The 22771-nt window shown below is 39.9% G+C and overlaps 1 protein-coding gene across 5 annotated transcripts in view; it reads right to left on the bottom strand.

Moving 5' to 3' along the window:
- Positions 1 to 22771, bottom strand: part of cnksr2a (connector enhancer of kinase suppressor of Ras 2a) — a 323355-nt gene that overhangs the window by 141905 nt on the left and 158679 nt on the right. For 3 of the 5 annotated variants that reach the window (XM_064332728.1, XM_064332725.1, XM_064332727.1), the window contains exons 9-11: positions 14864 to 15010; positions 13300 to 13433; positions 6434 to 6645 (exon numbers count right to left, since the gene is read on the bottom strand). In XM_064332728.1, the coding sequence (XP_064188798.1) occupies positions 6434 to 6645; positions 13300 to 13433; positions 14864 to 15010 (493 nt within the window). The remainder of the gene's footprint in view (positions 1 to 6433; positions 6646 to 13299; positions 13434 to 14863; positions 15011 to 22771) is intronic. The other 2 variants (XM_064332729.1, XM_064332730.1) reach the window with 1 other exon arrangement.

Below are 22771 nucleotides of genomic sequence, written 5' to 3'. Positions count from 1 at the left end.
TCATTGCTGTTTCTTTGTTTCTTTATTTCACCAGAAGGTGGCAATATAATTATATTGTCATATGAAACTTGCACTCCACCCAAAGGCAAAAAAAGATTATATTATCATATTACCGCTATTTGATTGAATCACCTTTGTCTGAATCTATAAATGAATATTTCCTCTCCCCTGAACCTAAAACAAACATAAATACACACATCATTATACCAGTCAAATAGATCATGTTTGTTTCAAAGCACTCTTTGACAATGAATGTTATCATTGCTATTGGTGTCACTGTCAAAAAATGAATCTAATATGAACAGACAACACATTGTGTGAATTGATTGATTTATCTGCATCTGAAGGTATATCACAAAGCAGGAATACTAAATTATAGCCAGATTTTGTGAAAAAGATACAAATAAAACATGGAGACATTTCACCTCCAGTATTTTCATATGAATGAATAGCTAGATTGGCTAGCATGCTTCTGACGATTGACTACGCAAGACTAGGTGGTATAGCAGTGTGTTAAAATGAAACCTATGCCTATGGATTAGGCTATAGTTTGGTATTGATTTGAATGTTTCAAAATGTAGTTATTTCATGATGTTTTTGGAAGTTGACTGGCTAACAGTGTGATGCTGCGTTACCTGATTTAATTGTTAATTATTTTCAGAGATATCCATTAGTAATGAAATCGCAGAAGAGCAGAGCAACCTGTTGATTCAACGTTTATCAAAATGTATAACTAACAACCAAAATAAAATTAAGAAATTTAAGTTACAAAAAAAATATTTAATGTCTTGTCTAAAGATGAAGGTCAGTTACCTTAAGCAACAAATGTTACAGACATAAACAGGTTACAGTCACAAAATGAATGAATGGAGGAATATACCAAAACCACAGCATGTTTCTCCCAAAACAGTCCCAAGAAAAAACAAGACCAATTTTCAAAAACCAACAGCGATAAACAACAGCAGAATAGTCCAAAAAGACAGGGGTGAAAATGTAAAAATGCCAGATGAGCTGTCAGATAAAAATATCAGATCATGCACACACCAAACATCAAGAAACACCAGGCCCAGATGCAAGGTTCAGATTCCACAGATAGCAACAGCAGAGATCAATCCCTGAATGTCCACCGCAACAGACGTAAACTGCCTGATGTAAAGCACCCTAAAATGTCTGTAAAGAAAAGGCTCATTTTAAGTAGTTGCAGAACGCAGGGGCATGGTTGTGCTGATTGGGTGAGGTCTGAAAGGGTGGTCAGACAAGGACCGTATTATCTGATGCCCCTTTTCCACCAAGGTATTTTGAGGGCCGGTTCGGAGCCAGTGCCTAATCGCAAACCAGTTCTTCGCTTTTCGACAGCAAAAGAACTGGCTCTCGGCCAGGAAAACTGGTTCCAAAGCGACACCAACACTTGGCTGGTCTAGAACCAAGAACCGCTTACGTCAGGGGCTGGGGGCGGGATTATCGTGACCAACCAAGACCTACTAAAACTTTGTGACCGCCAGGTACAGTGAGAGCACCTATTACCGACCACCTTCGTTCGACAAACAGGAAAACGTAAACTGGATTTGCAACTATATATGAAATAGGCAAAATGTCGGTAACAACCTGTACCTAGTTATGTAGGAAAAAATGTCCTTGTTATCCTCCAGTGGTTATTTTTTCTGTACTTTCACAATTTTGTCTGTGCCGGCAAATAAGTCAGAGGTGGTTCAGCGCTAGCTTTTGATTGTTAAGGGGACGTGTATCGACCACCCCATATAAATGAATGGAACTTGACATAAATTTGCTAGCATACTGTTTGAGTGTCCTGTCTTGTGTATTTGAGGTTAATATGAGAAAGGGTGGTCGCTATCAGCATGTCTAGAAATCCGTACAACAACCAAACCACATCAGTTACATTTATTAAAATAATGGTGACATTGCTTACCGAGACTCATCCAGAAGCTTTTCCTTTCTCCTTTTCTCAGTGCCTGATTCACAATTTTTTTGGACGGCATCCTTTACAGTGGTTTAGCGTTTCAGTGTGTCATTAAACGGTTATTCAAAGAACTTCATGGTCACACTGTGAAACTTAATAGCCTAGTCAGACAATTTTGAACACAGTCTAATGCCATCCATCTTAGTTTCACTTATAGGGCAGAGTCGGTATAACTGTAATGCATCATAAATGTAACACAGTCAATAACTTTTTGTACACTGTTGCTACAGTCATTTGATTGTATATGCACAAGTCCTATACCAAATGATTAATGGAAACTGGGCACATGCATTTATTTATAAGCACACACCAGATTGGTCTGTATAGCAGACAATTTGCTTTTGATATTTAGTTTTGTTTTTAATGCATAAATTGTCTATGCTATAAATTAATAGACCCAAATTAATTCAACTTTTCATTTATTTCATGTAAAATAACCTAATCTTGGTCAAAATGGAATGGCCTTGTCAATAAGATAAATGCATCCCTTTGAAGTGCTCCAAAACAATGAGCATAACTTAATTCACAGGTCAGTACATTGTCTTACAACAGTAGGCTACAAAGAAGTTTTGATGTAGGTTACAGTAATTTACGGTAATGGTAATAAAAATCCATCATAAATTATCCGACACGATTAAGTTATGAACAACTGAAATGGGAGATTACTGACATGCCAGCGCTGTTTGAAATAAAATTTCACATTGCGAGGTTAAATGTTTTCTGAGAAAAGGAGCAAAATCCAAAAACTGTTACATTGTTACAGACTCTCCCCAATGTCTGCTCTGCGACAGCTCTATACAGTAAAAATTGTTTTAATTTAGAATTTATTCAAGATAAATGAATCAATCAGACCTGAGTCAAATACGTATTTGTTTTGGATTCAAATACTTTTTTACACTTTACTATCAAAAAGTGTAAACCCCGCCTTCTGGTCATATTGGCCGGCTCAATTACACCAGGCAAGATCAAAAGAGCGCAGACAAGTATTTTAATCCAAAACAAATCCGTATTTGACCCAGAATTATTGTTTAGCATTTTGATGTGTGTAAAATTATTATTTCTGAGGCATCTTTGAGAGAGACCGGCAAAGATGTGTGCATAAAAGCGACACCAACAATAAGTCAAGCAAGGCAAAATTGAAACCTGGCACCACAATATTTTGAATAAAAATTTGCCTCGTTGTTAGTTTTGTATTCAACGGTTTTGCACATAGATTTTAATAGTGATGACATTAGTTGCCTATGTACTTAACAGATTTGCCAGCTATGTACCTAACAGATTTTCCATAATCTAGCCTATAGCCATTCAGATCAACGTATGGTGTTCGAACGATCTTGGAAGATATTCTTATTCGGCACGGTCATTGTGGAATCAACGGTAGCAGCAATGTTCCAGTACTCTCACTGGAACATTTGCACCAAGCAGTGTTCCTTGCACCATGCAGGTTCCTTTTGTTTTGCAAATTAATAATTAGAGGTGTAAATCGGATCATCTGTCATCAAAGAAATTGATGAAGTGTTACATTAGGCCATCTATTGCTTGAAGAGATATAGATAATCAGGTATGTAGTGTAGTGCTCATAATCTAGGCTTCACCAAGATCTTGTCTACAGTGTGGTATAAAGCATTTTAGTATTACAAATGGGTGTTTTTTTAATTACTGTGAAGAGACGACGTGTCTTTTCAATTTTCAGTTCCCAACCTACTGCCGGTGTGCGATGATGCATATTCCTAAGGAGGTCAAACCTGTTTTGGCGATTTTTTAGGAAAACATGGTTTTACAGTTTATTTCCATGCATAATGGCATGAATGCTACAGTACAATCAAATAACAATATATAAATCCAGTATCCAATGTATTTCCAGAAAATACATTTTGTTTACTTTAATACGATGTTAAAAATTAGCATCGTATTAAAAATTAGCTGCTTCCCTCGGCATGTAATCACTATTATTGTGGGGAAAAGCATCATCATCTGTGCGACTTTTGACTTTTGTTTCATGTTTTTCCTTCAGCAACATGGACCAATATTTATTGTAATTTTTCAGTAAAAATGTATTTACTGTACATATTTACTCGTATTGTTATGAGCTGCGACATTTAGTGAAATATGTAATCTGCTCTCAAAACGCTATAAATGTCTCAGTTTTAAACCTAGCAGCCCTGAGGCTTCAAAATACCATTGCAGTTGGGGACTCGAATGGACCAGGCTCACGTCTCCTTTTTCACCTTAATTTATAAAAACATCCATTCATAAAATTAAAATGCTTTATTCCAAGTGGTAGCAAGACTCTAGCTCGGGAGACTCTTTTTGCTGCATAACCTCAACTGATTGGAACTGAACAACCAAGATGTTGACAAGAGAGGTAGGCTACAGTTTGACTTACATTTAATTTCACCAATAAATAAAAAAGTGCCATTTTGCTTCTGAAATCGCTGTAAAATTCTGAGTTCCTCAGGATGCAGGCAGCTTAACATTTTATGACAAATAAAGCTTTAATACATAATAATCGAATAACATGTGAAACATTTCACAGCAAGACTTTCTTGTAACAAAAATGTGTAATAATACCTTCAGTGAGGTTTGATTTTTTTATAATGACCGAACTGATTTCGGTTCAGCGTTAGGTACAGGCAAAAATGCTCACAAAGTCAAATGACCTGTTTAAGTGAGCCCAGATGCCAATTTGTTTTAATGTTTTGCTTGGAATGCCCGTGAATACATTGACGGCAGAACGTGTCACCTTACTTCTGCAACTTCAGTGATTACACAGGAAAAGGGACACAGATAATAAATTGTATTAAAGAAAACAGCTGTTAGTTAATAAATATGGGTATTTATTTGTTGAGTAGCATTTATTACATTGTGAAAAATAAAATGTCAAAATTTGTTTTCTGAAAAATCGCCAAAACGGATTTGACGTCTTACACAAGTTTTTTGTTGCGAACTGTTATAATATAACAAGAAAGTTACCAGATCCATAAAAATATTTGAATGGCTCATATGATGCTACCAGTCCCATATTAGCTTTCCCAATTACTCATGTTATCTTCAAATCACAGAGCTAGGCATTCATGTTAAGATAGCGAATCACTCCGAAATGCAACACGACGTGACATGAATTGCAATGCAGAATTATGGAAGCCGTCCTTATGAGGAAAAATTACACTCTGCTGGCCCCTACTGTCAGAACCTCGTAAGAATTTCCCTCTGGCCGGCAGAACCTCTACCGCAAAGGCAAATGCGTCAACCCTAAACCACTGTAAATGTTTGTTTCTCTTTGCGCATAACGAGCGCAGTGATTGGGTGATGGGCTGCTTTTTGTCATAATTTGATGCCTGTTGGCATAATTAGCTGATTATAAATCCATCTGATTAGTGTGATTGCATACCGAGGGACTATAAAGCCGCTTTTCCACCGCATGGTACCGGCTCAACTCGACTCGACTCTACTCGCTTTTGGTACCAGGTACTTCATCTTCCACTGCAGATAGTACCCCCGTCAATGTAGCTGGTCGTCATAGCGATGCCGCATGGAACTGCCGTGACATCATCTTCAACGCGACACATACGGGAACAATGGAGGATATCGAAGGGATGGTGTACTTGATTCTCGGTATGTGGCTGTTTGTCACAGCAAGGAGACAAATTTTGTTTCAGAAGCCTGCTGAAAAAAACAGAAGAGTTTGGGAAATCCTACATCAGAGCTCAGACGACAAGACGACTCTGGTTGCTTATTAGCATAAAAGGCGACGCAAGAGGGTAAGCTAACCTAGTGACGATTCTCTCTGATCAATCAGTGGTCTGCAGTGTTTTCACATCACCTTTTGGTATCACCTCAGCTCACTTGGAACCTCGACGGAGGTGATACCAAAAAAAGTACCAGGTACCAGGTACTATCCACAACTTTTCCCCGATGGAAAACCAAAAAAGTCGAGTAGAGTCGAGTCGAGTTGAGCCGGTACCATGCGGTGGAAAAGCGGCATAAGCCAAGAAGTGCAGGGGTCTCTTGAGGGAGGCGGGACCCTAAACGTAGTGTGTATCTTGTGTATAGAATGGGCTGGCACTGTGTGCTGAGCTGGATAGGGCTGAGTACCATATTTGGGGGTGCAGAAGTAGGTGGGACAGGGGGGTTCCGTAGGTAATGTAGTGTAATGGTTAGATTAAGTTTAGGGTTAGAGTTTATAACTAGAAGTTGTAGGTTCAATTACCAGATGGGGCAGCATTCCCACATAAGGTATTTAACCTGAATTGCTTCAGTATGTACATTAATGGGTTTCATGTACATACATTCATTACTTTGTAAATCAATACGAGTAACAGTGTCTTTAAAATGGTTAAAGCTGTAAATCAGATTTCTCTATGCAGGAAAAACTGTAAATATGAGGGTGTGTGGGAGCAGCTGGCATGTACCAGACAAGCGGATGACGAGGTTGTCAGCAGGGCCAGGACATACCATATGTGGGGGTGCTTTCCCTGCAGCCATGGGGAGCCCTGCGGTTCTTATCATACTCATGGCAGTACAGGACTGCCTCCTCCTCCAGCATGCTGAAACGCTTGCGATACTCCTGGTCCAGGAAGGAGTTAGGTGACTCCGAGCCCTTGGTAACAGGGATGCTGCCATGGTGACGTGAAATGTCATCGCTGGGCAAGTTCCCCTTCTCATCCCTGCAGCAATGACAACAGTCAGGATCTCTGTCCCACTACAGGACACACATGATGCACAGGTAAATCTGCACAAGTAAGCATGCAGGGAAACTGAGCCACAACTACACGCACAGAAGAAAGGCTTCCAAATGCTCCTCTCCATAAAAGAAGTCTATCTGGTTCAAGAGAACACTGGTTCAATTTTGGAGCTATACAGTTGAAGCCAAAAGTTTACATATGCATGGGCTAAAGATATTCAAACTCAATTTTTCACAACTCCACACATTTCATGTTACCATACATTTCCTGTGTTAAGTCAATTCAGGTATCTACTTTATTTCCATGAGAAGTGATTTCAAAATAATAGCTAAGAGACAGATTTATTGCAGCTTTAATGTATTATATCAGATGTGGAGTGGGACAAAATTTACATACACTTTGTTAGTATTTGGTGGCATTGCCTTTTAATTGCTTAACTTCAATCAAACACTTGGGGTAGCCTTCCACATGTTTCTCACAATACTTTGCCAGAATTTTTTCCCATTCCTCCTGACAGAACTGGTGTAACTCAGTCAGGTTTGTGGGCCTCCTTACTCGGAAATGCTGTTTCAGTTCAGTCCACACATTTTCTATGGGATTCAGGTCAGGGCTTTGTGATGGCCACTCCAATACTTCCACTTTGTTGTCTTTAAGCCATTTTTTTTTACAACTTTGTAGGGATGCTTAGGATTATTGTCCTGCCAGAAGACCCAGTTGCAACCAAGTTTTAACTTTCTAGCTGATGTCTTGAGGTGTTGCTTCAGTATTTCTAGATATTCACCCTTCCTCATGATGACATCTATTTTCGGAAGTGCACCAGTCCCTTTTCCAGCAAAACACCCCCACAACATAATTCTGCCACCCCCATGCTTCATAGTTGGGATGGTGTTCTTCGGATTAAAAGCCTCACCCTTTTTCCTCCATACATTGTGCTGATCATTAGGGACAAAGAGTTCAATTTTTGTTTCATCTGACCAGAGAACACTCCAAAAGGTTAGGTCTTCCTCCTGGTGATCACTTACAAACTTCATTCTGATTTTTTTATGCCGGTCTTGGAGTAGGGACTTTATCCTTGCATGACAGGCTTTCAGCCTATAGCCGCGTTTCCACCAAAAGTACCCAGAACTTTTAGTCCCAGGAACTACTTTTCAAGGAACTAAAAGGTTCCTTCAGCCCATTGTTGTCTGCGTTTCCACCGCGGTCTAAAGTCCCGCAAAGATTAGGCAAATTAGCCCACTGACAAATGAAAAAGCGACGTTGTCGTCGGTCCATCTGTCCTATGATTTCTTCTGTAACCCCATACTACCACCGAAGTAGCCTACATTATTTTCTAATAACCGGGACAGCCCGGGGTGGGTTTATTCCACTTATATACAACGGGTTACCAACAATGACTATATATGGTTACTTTTGTATTTATTGATTTTTATCGATTTAATCACCTGGAAATTGAAATATTCTTCCGCGGCCGTTTGGGCATATTTTACCGTTGTCAAGCAGAATTGTCGTTGGTAGTTGGACTTGAACCGTTGTTATGCAACAAATATAGGATATTACATTACATTACATTACATTATAGGTATTTAGCTGACGCTCTTATCCAGAGCGACTTACAACAGAGTAACCAAACTCAGGATCAAGTCCGCTTAAGTCCATTGAACAACATGTAGATAAAAAAACAGGCCAATAGTCAGATTGTAACTGTTTTATATATCCTCTCAAACTCATTATGTTTTTATGCGAACATTCACTTTCATGTCTTGACATCCGAGGCGACAGAATGCATTCACATTCCACAAATAACTGGCAACAACAGCAGAAAACATGCACACGTCGTAAACAATTTGCTGTTGAATTGATTACTTTCTCTAATCGCAAAATGACAAGAATAGAACAAAAACTTAAAAAAATTTAATTTAAATTAGCAGTGGTACAGCCACCATTTGCTTTACTTCAAAGTTACTGCTAGCCCAGCAGCGAAGTGTGCCCTCCAGATGTGAACCGTGCACCATAAATTAGTCCATAGTCTTCCTGGTCTTTTTGTGGAATTGAAGAATGGCAGAGTAAAATTATGGCAGTCGGGCTAACAACGAAAATCCGGAAGAAAATATTCAGCAACCGAGTTAAACCATTTGAATGTTTTGGTACGTAATATGCTGTTCCAGCACGAATGCTTAACATTTTATAAAACGAATACTAAAGCAAGAAAAGAACTGAAGAGCACACGTTATAATTCCAAGACGTTGGCAGGCTATAACCAAAAGTAGGCTACTGCGCCCCATAACATACAAGTTTGATTTCAAGTTATTATGAAAATAAATCGGTTTGCGGCTGCAGATTTTTAAAAATGGCGGTTGAAATAAAACACTGCTAGTAGTCGACCAATCAGAAATTTACAGCGCTTGCGCCCCACCCCAAAAGTTCCGGTACTTTTGGAAAGTACTACCCCCCGAGCAGGGACTTTTTTGGGGGTAAAATAAAGTCCCTGGAACTTAATGTAGACCCTAGTTCCTGCGGTCGAAACCCACTGAGTTCCTCAAAAGGTTCCTAGTTCCGGGGTAAAGTTCCTGCGGTGGAAACGCGGCTTTTGTTTGTATAGATGTTCATGGTACCTTCAGTTGTTTGGAAATTTCTCCTAAGGAGGAACCAGACTTGTGGAGGTCCACAATTTTTTTTCTGAGGTGTTGGCAGAGTTGCTTGGATTTTCCCATGGTATCAAGAGCAAAAAGGCAGTGGCTCTAAAGGTAGAGCCACAGGTGCCAATTAACAGCCACAGGTGCCGATTAACTTCCAATTAACTCCTAATTATGACAATTAGCCAATCAGAAGCTTCTAAAATGTCATTTATCAATTTCTGGAATCTTCCAGACTGTTCAAAGAAACAGTCAACTTGGCATATATAAACTTTTGACCCACTGGAATTTTGATATAGTGAATTAAAGCTGAAATAAATCTGTCTCTAAAGCCCTATTCGCACAGGACTAGTATTACCTGGGGACCTCATGTGATTTAGAAATTACCCCCCCACGTCTGTGTTTCGTGCGGCGCATTCACACGGGATAAGCGAAGTCTGTATTTTACTCGAATTTACTGACATTATCCCCCCGGATATGATTGAAAATGTCAAGGCTCTGCTCTGTGTAACAGTAAAATACGACCCCAAATCATCGAGATGCCGATAATAACTAATATTATCACATTTGCGGTGGAATTTTTACAAATTACGGACATGGCAGATTCGCACGGGATTAAGATCACAGACGACCTCCGCAATTATTACAAGTTACTATAGGTCCCCAGGTAATACTAGTCCCGTGCTGAACTGATAAAAAATAAAAAATAATAAAAAAATGTAATTACCTCTGATGTGAACTAAGTAGATGCCATAATTGACAAATGAAATGTATGGTAACATTTAATGTTGTTATGTTCCTGTTGTCATTTCACCTTTTAGTTGGTTATCTGTTTTTCTCCTGCACGATCTTTGTTTCAGTTTGTACTATGGGCGTGGTTTCCTCTAGCTCTCTCGCCCCCCAGCTGATCACTCTCACCTGTTCGGGTTGCATTCTCACGTAGTAGTTAATCAATCGCACTTCATTCACTTGTTCCCTGTTTGCATGTTCATTATCTCTCATTTCACTCACCTGGTTCACCTAGTATATATTCTCTGTTCCCCCCTGCTCTTTGGTGCCAGATTGTGCCTCTGTTTACAGTGCCTTTCCAGCATTTTTCGCTTGTCAGTTTGTCTCGTGCTTGATCTTGCCTGTTTTCCCGACCACCGATTTTTGCCTGCCGTCTTTGCTTTGTTGATCTCCTGTTTTGACCTTCACCTGTTTCTCGACTTTGATTTTGCCTTCTTTTTTTGTACTTTTGCCCTGGTGGATTTTCTGGTTTTGATCTTTTGTACAAACTGACTACGAGACTGCATGCTGTATTAAACTTCTATGGGAGTTTCGCCACTTTGCTGTCTGAGTCTGCATTTGGGTCCACCCAACTTCAACCCGTGACAAATGTGCTGAGTTGTGAAAAACTGAGTTTTAATATTTTTAGCCAAGGTGTATGTAAACATTTGGCCTCAACTGTAAATATATTTATATTGAAGTAAATATAAAATGACATTACAATAGGGATTTTCAAATTCTGTTCTTGGGAGCCACTGTGTATGCTGGTTTTCATTCCAACTGTAATTGCAACCTCAAGCATTTAATTGTAACAAGCAGTTAATTCTTAATTATATTCAAATATTTATTTTACATTATGACAGAAATAGCTATGCATACCCTAAAGAATAAACATTGTACATTTACCTCCACGGATGTACAAAACTACGTATGCTATGAAAAATAAATGTCCCATTTAAAAAAAATAAAATAATTGGTACTCAACATGGGACTGATGAACATGTCCCATTCCCATCCGAATTTGAAATTTACAATTAGCTATTTTCAACCACAGCCAGGTTCATGCACAATTCCCACTGCCAGTTCAGACGAGTGCTGACATCCACGTTTCTCCTCCAAAACACGTGGTGTCCCCAGGCTGCTTCTTTTCACATCACAGCCCACAGCCTAGCTTGCATAGATTGGTGCCTTTCATATGCAGCTTTCTCTCCATTGGTGCTCATTTGACAAGTGGGGGTCACTTTGAAGCATGGACCCCTCTCAATTGCACTTCACTGATTATGCCACCCAGCAGCCCTAATCAGATCTACTTCAGTCATTTTTTAATGTGTTTTATGGTAATTATTCCTCTAGAAGGAGGTTATATTTTTTCAATGTATCAAATTATAGATTGGCTGGTGGACTCAGTGGGGTCAATCGGTTGATGAAAGTGTACACCTTGTTCACTGAAAATAAACCAAAACCAGACCAAAAATTAAGCAAATACCAACAAGTTAAATCTACATTGTGTTTATACGTTTAAAGCAAAAATGTGGAAGAATTCAAACATGTTTTCAATTACTTTAAAGGCATACTGTGCATGATTTTATTTTGCCTTACTGTGGTCCTGCATTCTCTCCTCCTCCATTTTGAACCCTGCCCACTCACCCCCAAGTTCCCGGCCAAGTCACAGACATGCAAATTAATTAGAAACTACCGGTAAATTCCTCAGCACCATAAACATGTACAAATAATTTGAATTTGAAGTCGGACATTTCAGTTAAAAAAACTGGATGTCAGGCAACCCTAGTTGGTTTGCTAGAGGTAACATTACTTACAGGTACAACAGCATCTAACTACAAGCTAACTCTGCATCCTTTTTCATCCCCTTGGCAAACTTCAGCTAACACTATCAAGGAGCAATTCCAAGGTTAGCTCTAGTTCTTGAACAAGCACTTTCAGCTTGTCTTTTTGCTTCGCTGTATCTGAGCCATTACAGCAGCTAGCTAGCTAGCAAAAAACAATTTGCTGCTCTGTAGCCACACCCACCCTTCCCCACACATAAAAAAGTGCCATGCCCAGAAATGTCTCAAACACATTTTAGAATACAAATACAGCAAAAGGTGCACAAATTCGGCAAAAGTGCATCGTAGATATGCCTTGTCATGGTTATTTTATAATATTACCATGGTAAAAATCCTGCATAGTATACCGTTAACTATAACAAGGAATTGCCTGAAACAAAACCCAGCATGCAAACTGAGTCCCCAGAAAACAACTGCATTACAGCATTGTTAAAACCCCAGTCGTATGTTTACATTTGTTACTTTTGCGTGTGTTTCTTTGAGCGGTTGTCATCTAATTGGTAGTTTCCGTATCCGGTTGCTCGGCTTGAGAAAGCCACTGTTTGCCACCTACCAGTGGAGACTAGCTCTTTGAACTCATGATTGGTGTGTTGTGTATAGTGATTGCTTTGTCTGACTTTGGGTATTCAATCCTATCTTTCTTTGACTCTGATTCCCGTCTAGCCCTCATGGTTTGTCTGCTGATTAGATCTTGTGTATGACCATCGACTCCGAATCTCGCCTTAGCCCTTCTAGTTTGTTGCCTCTGTGATTTTGTGTTTCTGACCATTCGCTCTCGTATTCGATTCCAATTCTCGCCTAGCCCCTCTGCTTTGTTTGCTGATTGGAATTTTGTGTTTGACTGTATGCACGTTTTTGACCTCAACATACGTTTTACCCTCTGAACGATGTATAGTGCTCCGGTTAGTTAGTGTGCTCCCAGCTGGACTAAAAATCCTTCCATCGGGACATGAGTCAATTTTGTTTCATTATTTTTCCTTTACTGTTTTTGAAGCTACTCTGAGTGGAGATCTATCCCTCCGTACGCTATTCGGGCTTTTCGTTTCTGACTATCAGCTAACTGTCCAAAGTTCAGAGTTCAAAGTGCCTAGTAACCTTCAAAGACTAGCCAGCATTCAGTTAGATTCGGAAAGGCAGATAGGGACCGGAGTTACTGATCGGTTTGCAGTACGTTTCCCTACCCATTTCCCTTATCATTTATCCTGTTATGGTCTGATCCTAGACCAGGTCGTATCACAATACACTGATGAATAACTGCACAGGCATACTGCACAATACACAACTAAACTATAGCTTAATTATTATATCAACATGTAAACTAGTATTGGTACAGATGCACTGTAACACAAAAAAAACAAAAGGGTAAATTACGGTAGTCTAAGGTTTTATACCTAGGTGTGTAGGGCTCTGATGGGGGAGGCGGGATGTAGAGTTCCTGCAGAGCAGAGCTGTCCCGCTTAGATGGAGTGCTGATGGTACTGGTGGGTGTGGCTGCACCGCTGGTGGGGGTCCTGGGAATAATGGGCTGAGGGGACAGATGGAAGAATGAGTTGAAAAGTGTTGTTCCTTTGATTGCGAGAGCTGGGACCACCTGTTACATGCATTCTGAGCTCAATATGCCTGTATATCTGTTTCTCTTTCTTCACCTCATACTTCCACACACACACACTTTCTCTTACTCTCTTACTTCTCTTTCTCTGTGTCTGACACACACCACACACAAACTCATGCACACACCCTCTCTCTTCCTCACAAACACTTTTTCTTTATCTCTCTCTCTCTGACACACATACACACACACACACACACACACACCCTCTTTCCCATATATTGTACACACAGACGATACTCCAAGGGCATTAATGACAGTTCATCACAGTGAAGCTTCTTAAAACTGCTGGGACCGAATGAAACTCCTCTACAGGAGATAGGGCCCAGAGAAACCAGATAAAAATCAATCAGAGATGCCCTGTGGCTGGGAGTTCAGGAGTACACACATATGCACACTACACATGTGAATACAAATACGTACACTTGACCGTGCATGGCTGAATATACAGTATATTCATGCTTTTGCACACACTTTCACACGTATGCATGTGCTGATGAAGTGTTCTGGTTCTGTATTTCCTTTGCACATTGACAATAATAGATGGATTTGTTAATGTGTGGAATTTAATGATACAGGCCAGGATTGGCCTCACTCCCACCTTATTCAGTCTGTATTGTTCACTTCTGGTGACAATCGCGCAGTTAACGAAGATAAATACAGGACCTCCGCACTGTAACATCGCAGTTACATTAGGATGTTGATAGAAAATGATGTACAGAGGGTTTTTTCTCCCATAAGAATGATGGGGTTGCATTTCCAGGTGTTTCTATACGTCCTCTTGGGGCAGATAATGACCATTTAATACCATAAGAATCAATAGGAACACTAACCTAACCTAATTTCCTAATAGAGTACATAACAACATAAGGGTGGGACTGATTTGATGTAAAGCAATAATAAATATCTTCATGAGGTAAGTGTGAAAAGACAGACACTGGGTCAACAAAGAGTGAGGAGCTCCTGTACCTAAGAACTGGCCATAAATGCAAGAATTAAGAAGTTGCTTAATAGCCTAAAGTCTGTTATACATTGTGAGAAACATTCCTTCTATGTATTGACTGAGCAGGGAGTAATCACCTTCTATATTCGATGGCTTGGCCCTTGCACATACATCATCTTAAAAGCATGGTTGGCTGCAGATGTGCTGTCAGATGGAGTGGGGTCAAGTTACAAGCAGGAGAGGATGAGAAATCACTTTTGGTTGAGCAGTTATGGCTATGGGATTAGTCTGACTTAATGCTGTGTTAGTAGGTTGTGCGGTTTAGCAGCTCTTGTTGCGGCACTGCAGGCAGGCAATAGCAGAAGTGAGAATGGCTTGTGGGAAGAGCTGCTAATCTTCCTACCTGAAGGGCAAGGGGCTTCCATCTCATGTTCTTAAGTAAGGCTGGGGCGGAGGTGAGTGTGCTCTGTGGCCGCTTTTTCAGAGTTAGCATCACACCACTGGGGTCTCCACGCAGAGTGTTTACCAAGTTTCTCAACTGCCAGCCCACCTACAGCAACCAACAAACACAGAGTCAAACACACACGTGCCCACACAAACACAGTAACAGTACAGTAACCAACAAACTCAACACGCATACACACAAATACCCACAGTAACCAACAAACAATGCATACATTTTCAAGCAAACAAGCACAGACACATGCATAAACACAGTAATCAACAAACTGAACAGATATACACACAAACAGTTAACCTCCCCCCCACACACACACGTATACCTTCAGACTCAACACACATGCACACATAAACATACAGCTACCAACACACACACACACACACACACACACACACAATGCACATACACACATGCATGCCTAGAGTAATCAACAGATTGAACACACAAACACCTACAGTAACAAACACACCACACAGACACGCACGCACACACACAATTAGAATAGCCAATAAACACAGCTATAACATACATTTTCCACATACATTTTCCATGTGAAAAAAGTATACTATGCATACTTTATATAAACGTTAAGTATACTTATATACTTATTATACTCTAGCGGTCAGAGGTTTAAACACAACACAAAATGAACCACTGTCTGCCACAAATCTTTGCATGTATGCTATTAATTAAAAATTGATACAGTGTTTTTGAGAATCGATACAGTATTACAAAACATAATATCGCGATACTCAAGTGTATCGATATTTTCTTACACCCCTAGAGTGCCCATGCATTATAAGAACACGAAGTAAAAACAAAGATCACAGAGACATACAGAAGCAATTATCACACAGGCATACACACACACATACCCATGCACACAAACAGTAAAAGAATGCATGCACGCTTACACACCTGTACATATAAATAATACAAAGTACGTAAATGGACATACATGTCTGCAAACACAAAGAGTACACAGACACACACAAACACACTGAGATGGGCTGGATGCGGGGACGTGATCAGGGTTATGGAGCTCATACTCTCTTGGGAAAATTCATTCAAAAGCCATGTGTGTTGAAGATGTCAAACATGTGGTAAATATTTTACAGATTTGTCTGTTATTGCCACTTTCACACAGGTGACAGTGTACAGAAGTGGAATCTGAAGTGCTGAGCTTCCTGTGAGAGTGTTAACCTGTATCTCTGTACTAGGCAAATACTTTGTGTTTGCTCTGTCGAAAGAGAGGATTCTGGCCGTTTTGTATAGTTTTTTCATTGGATTTAATTCCCAGCATGTGTTGATTGTGAGGCATTCATGCCAGCTTATTATAGACTGCATAGAAATTCTCCTTAGGTATAATGTGCACTTGGTCTCTTTTTTAGGAGGATGAAAACCCACCATATTCATTCATTCCTTGTGAAATCTGTGGTGCCCTGTACAGGTGTGAATCAGAACCAGGCCAAAGGAATGTTCAGACAGATAGAGACATACAGACAAATGGGAACGATGGGAACGCCATGTCCTGCAGGTTTCACTGCTCCCTTTTGAAAAATACAGGTGATCTACGGAACAGGCCAAAAGTATTAGGCCACCTGTAGGTAAAAAAATTTTTTTTTTTAACTTTAGGTAGAGAATAATTCAGTTAATATATGAATAACAAAACCAAAGCACTTTTTTTTCAATTTCAACCAACAATAACACAGAAAGATGACATACCTGGAAATAGCCTATAATGGTGTGGGGGTGTTGGAGAACCAGAAGCGACTAATATAGGGGAACGAAAAGCTAACGCTACCGGAAGCGTTTAGCCACAAAGTCCCGAAGGACAAAGGGAAAGGGAACACCCACAAGTAAAACACAAAACAAATAAGATCCTAGGGAGAGTAACTCCCGCACACAAAGGATCGTAAACAAGAACCAAAAAAACATGGAGTAAAAAGCCACTCCGAAGGACCACCTTGTCCAGCCGTAAAACTGGCTTGTGAAACCAAAAGCGACCCGTAAAAACCAGGGCGAAAAAAGAAGAGGACCAGTGGTACAGAGGCGAAGCTCTGGTACCAAACCCAAAACTGGTCTTAAAAGAAAATAGACAACTGAGTAGCAAAACTTACTCAGCGAAAATAAAACCCTGAGACGCAGCTCAGAAAAAACGCAAACAAAATACATACCAGGGACAACGTCCCAATACCCACCGGCTCACACGAGCTCAAAAGAAAAGTATGAATACCCTTAAGGCGTCAGAATGCGCTCACAGCGCTAAGAGACTGAATCGCCTTAACCGAGGACAGGGAACCAACCACAACACAATTCTGTAAGTCGTCCAACGAGCACCTATACCAATGTCGTACCGGCTTTGTGATAATGAGGTTTTACACAGAAGCGCAGATGGGTGTTCTGTCAGTGCTTATAAAGGCACCTCCCCAGGTGAAAATAATAGAGAAATCAGACACCTGGAACAAATTAAGAAATTCTCAAAGGCCAGGTGCCTTCTAGTGGCAGCACAAGGCCACTACACCCCAGAACCATGACATAGCCTCCTTTGGCTTCAATTTCAATTCAATTCATCATTAAATTAACTATTGAAAGTCTATTCAAGTCTATCCAAGTGGGAAGTGGAGTGGTGGAATGGAGGTGGAGGGGTAATTAAATTGAGTGAAATCATATCTATTTAAAGTTTTTTAAAACCCCATGTTGCCTAATACCTTTTAGCCTGCAGTGCAAGTAAAATAGGCACTAAAGTTGCAGAAAATATAGCAAAGAAGGAGTTTGGCTTAGATGTGCGGGGCCAAGTAAACATTGTGGCAAGGTTATTTGCAGCGAGAAATATTTGGCCCTGTTCAGACCTGTACTTTGTATCCAGATATATCCAGGTTGTGTCTAGATTCAGTCAAGACGGATGTCAGTTCACACCTAGCATCAGAATGCGTCTCCACATGCGTCTCAAGTGACCACTTGTGATCGGATCTCACTTCCCCGCTGAATATGAAAATAAACACGTACGTCATTTCCGTTTGCAAAGACCAAATGCGTTGTTGTTTTTAACCGGCGGGAGGCAGCAATGCACTACCTGTGCCTAGTCTGCTGGAAATTAAAAGAAGAAGTTTTCAAAGACTTTGGTGCACGAGCTAAATCAAAACAAAAACAGACTGGGTCTATTCCTTGGAGTGTTCCAGGCAAACCAAATCGCTGAAGATGTTTGACGCACTCTATGCGCTTTAAGAAATTTTAAAACGTTGTGGACAAAGTCAGCTTACGCGATTTAAGAACCAACCAAAATGATACAGTTCTATCCGCTTCTGTTTTGCTCCAGAAAACGATGTCAGATAGGTCTATCAGCAAACATATGGCTTAGCTATGTCTAGAAGTCCTCAATAATAATAGTATTTTTCAAGAAATTACTAAAAATTGTTGACAACGTTTCTTTAGGCGCAGTGTCTTTTACTGCTGCCACAGAGTGAATGCTTAAGTGAATGATAACATGATAACATTGCGATGATAACATTTTCGGTTACGCTGACCTATAAAACGCTATTCCAAAAGCAAAATTAGACAAGTTATACATCGTTAGAAAGCTTATACTCTCACCTACTGAATAAATGAATTGTCAGCCAAGCCAGACTGTACTAAAAGGGTGACAATGCCGTAAATAACATGGGTGGTGTTATGCACAGCTATTTTGGAAGGTACCCAGGCATCACAAATGCCTGTATATTTCACAAACGGATTGTCCAAGACAATATATGACCACCCAGTCTCAAAAGGGACATCTCAATGCGTAAAAACCAATGGTAAGTTGTATATTTATTCAATATTTAGTCCATATATTGACTGTAGAATGACATGGCATCATTTTTTTAAACTTTGTCTCGTTCATTTCGTTATTCAGTGTGGCTTCTTGTTGTTTCACACTTTAATATGACACCGTTGGTGCACAAATGAGTACATACTTCCACTTACGCAGAGGACGTCAGTTGACTAGGCGGTCCTTCAATGCAGCCCAGGACACATGTGTACACACTGCTAAAAGAATGTGGCCATATGAGACCCAGACCACCTCCGAATGTGGTCTGAGTGATCGGATCTCAATGCATCCTCAATGGGTCTTGGGTGCATTCACACGTAGTTAGAGCTGTCCACTTGTGATCGGATCACCCAAGATACATTGTAATGCCAGGTCTGAACCTTTGTCTACTGCCTCTTGATCTTCCTGTTAACATTACTGCCCATCAGCTGGACCCTTCTGAGCGTGTATTGAACATTGCACCTGGAAATCTTAAACTTCTTTGCAATTTCTCACTGCGAATAACCTTGCCACAACATGTTTACTTGGCCCTGCACATCTATGCCTAACGCCTTCTTCTTTGCCATATTTCTTACAGCTTTAACCCTCTGGGGTCGAGAGGTCCGCCGGCGGAGCTCGGCAAGATTAAATGAACTTTTGTTTCTATTTGGATGATTAACTTCACGAGTTGTTATCATACAGACGCAACAAAAACATTGACAGAAACCTTAGAATCACGACTTTCCAATGCGCCCATTGACAAATGATATGAATTGTTTTAAAAGTTCTAAATTTGATTAATTAAACCACGTATGCTTAGTTAATCCTTACTCATTACTATGTGAATTTCGCTCATCAGGAAGTCCGCCCAAATCGCATTCACATGTTAACAACGTTATAACTACTCTCCATAGAAGGAGAGTAGGGGAGGGGCGATGCAAGATCCATGTGAGAAATGCCAAGCCCGCGAAAGCAGGATAGAATGTCAAAGTGTAGCCTAATTCACTTCTTTTGAGGTAAACATTTTGTTTAATTTTGGAAAATGGTCCGTCCAGAAGCCGACATTGATGAAGAGCGGTGCCATTTCGAACAGCGAACTGATCCAGCTGAGGATCAACTTCATGAGTCAGTATATTTCTTATGATCATATTGGTAAATATGTGTACTGGATTGCAATCTCTGTGTTTGTATGAATACCCAGCAATATGCGTGTTTGTAAATTCCCACACTATGAACGATTCAAACTATTGCATCTCAGAATTATAGGCTAGGCTCTCTGCGTCTGGTTGTGTGTTAGAAGTAGCAGGTATACTGTATTTTTTTCAATCATATTGGTAATAAATAGCCCGTGGCGTGGCTAGGATTCTAAAACTGATGTCCTCGCACAATCGATATTAGCATACTGTAAGTAAATTCGGGAAATAGCAATATAATAACCACTTAGCTAAACAGACCTAGCCTACTTCAGATTGAGGAATTGTTATTGATGAGTTGCGTGTAGTTGAGCTGGAATATCAATGTTTATTTAGTTTAGCTAATGTTGTTTCGTTGATAGCTTGCATTATTTGTAAATGTGTGCTGTATTACATTCTCAGTGTGTTTGTAGGAATATTCACTAATATGCGCGCTTGTAAATTCCCACACTACGAACGATTCTAACCATTGCTTCTCAAAATTATAGGCTACCTCTCTGCGTCTGGTTGTGTTTGTTTGGTTCTTTGTTTGTATATGATGTAGCCATGTCACATTTCCTAAGTTTTGTTTTCATTAGTTAGTGGTTTGCCCCTTTTTTATAAAGCACATTTATTTTTCACCTGTTGAAGGAAATGTGCTATATAAATAAAGTTTGATTTGATGTCACATTTCCTAACAATTTTGTTTTTATCATATTTACAGAGATGCTGATCAGGAAACACGGCCTAGTTCACCACTAGCTAAGAGGCCACACAAGCGTTGCAAGAGTACACCAGTCTCATCTCATCTTCCATGTGTATAGTTTGCTTCAATAAATGTTCTGAAAATCAAAAGATGTCTTTGTTTCTGTCTTCTAAATGGCTCACTGAGTCTTTGTCTTAGTGGTGGGGAGGCATGCGGCCAGGTGTGAATAGCCTACTTAGCTGGCAGGTCGTCCTACCCAATGCATATTCATTACAGAAAGGCCATTTGCCCTCCCATTCTCACCTGGTGTTGAAAAATAGTAGTCACAACACTAACCTTTAGCAATTTATTTTATATTTCTCATTGGATTTGCTAAAATATTTTGTCATCTTTTGATACCCAAGACCTTGATGAACACATTTCAGTGACCAAAAATCTTAGTCACAATTGTTTAGTGTGTTTTATTACAACATTCCTGTGCATGTTCAAAACTACTGTTTACAGTTTGTGTGTTTTTAGAGCAATTTGCAATCCACATATGATTATGACCTACTTACTGCTGCCATATTATTGTAGCTGAGTTTGTGCTGAAAACAGAGACATGAAACACTTTGGAATCACTGCATATAAAGTTGATGAAATTTACACAAATGTCAGAGCATGGCACAATCACCATTTTACCCTTAGACCCCAGAGGGTTAATGCCCATTTTGCACTACAGGCCAATGGTATTATAAGGTAGATAAGATTCACTCTATTTAATTACCCATCCACCTCCCTTCCCATCTCCCATTTGCAAAATGACTGGATAGACTTCCAATAATTTGTTTAATTTTAATTAAAGCCAAGGGAGGCTATTTTGAGGAAAGTCATATCTTACATCATTTTTAAGTAAAACAAATCTTTTGTGTTATTGTGGGTAGAAATTGAAAAAAAAGTTTATACTTTGGTTTGTTATTTAATAAATGTGCATATGTTAACTGAATCCTGCTCTACTTAACGTTTTTTTTTTTAAACCACAGGTGGCTTAATTCAGCTCCAGTGCAAAATTAAGCACAAGGGCAGTACTGAAACCCCGCAGACCATTGACAAAGGGTCCGATAACAGTTTACCCACAGAGTGAAGCTTCATTAAGATTTCCTAGAAGTGCATTGGAGCAATTGTTTCAGTGACCACTCAAAGCTTTTGTTGGTCTCACACTTTTAATCCAGGCCGAAAGCACAGGCTCAAAAGGGTTAGACACTTGAGAGAATGTAGTGGAATCATCTCTTGCCATTTAATCTGGGATCCTGCTTACAGCAGCTCACAATCTGGGAGAACTGCTCCTTGGACCATCACTCTCCATCAAGATAATGAAGTTCCCTCAAACAAAAGCTTCCAGTCACAAAGCCTCTGTTACTAACACTCACGCCAACCACTTTGGAATCCAGTCACAGTGGCTAGGCTGTTTTAAACACATTAGAGGTAATTTTAAAACAATCAATTAGAGAAAGATTTATTTCAGCTTTAATTCATAATATCAAAGTTCCAGTGGGTCAAAAGTTTACGTACACCAAGTTGACTGTCTCTTTAAACAGTCTGGAAGATTCCAGAAATTGATGTAATGACTTTTTAGAAGCTTCTGATTGGCCAGTTGTCATAATTAGGAGTTAATTGGGAGTTAATTGGCTCCTGTGTCTGTGTTTAAGGGCCTACCTTTAGAGCCACTGTCTTTTTCCCCTTGATATCTTGGGAAAATCCAAGCAACTCAACCAAGACCTGAGAAAAAGAATAGTGGACTTCCACAAGTCTGGTTCCTCCTTAGGAGCAATTTCAAAACAACTGAAGGTACCACGAGCATCTGTACAAACAATTGTATGCAAATATAAAAATCTTGGGACCACACAGATGACACTGCATCGTTCAGGAAGGAGGCACAAATTAACTCCCAGGGCTGAACAAACTTTGGCCCAACAGGTTCAACTGAACCCAAAGACAACAATAAAGGAACTGGTGAAGTAGTTGGAGGCATCCAGGTACCAAAATATTTACATCCACCAGTAAGAGGATCTCACATTGCCATGGCCTGAAAGGCTGTCGTGCAAGGAAGAAGCCCCTACTCCAAGCATAAAAAAGCCAGAATGAAGTTTGCAGGTGATCACCAGGACAAAGACCAAGCTTTTTGGAAGAGTATTTTCTGGTCA

The sequence above is a fragment of the Anguilla rostrata genome, chromosome 4 (genome assembly GCF_018555375.3).
Source record: "Anguilla rostrata isolate EN2019 chromosome 4, ASM1855537v3, whole genome shotgun sequence".
NCBI classification, from domain to species: domain Eukaryota; kingdom Metazoa; phylum Chordata; class Actinopteri; order Anguilliformes; family Anguillidae; genus Anguilla; species Anguilla rostrata.
This window is presented reverse-complemented; position numbering and strand designations above follow the sequence as displayed.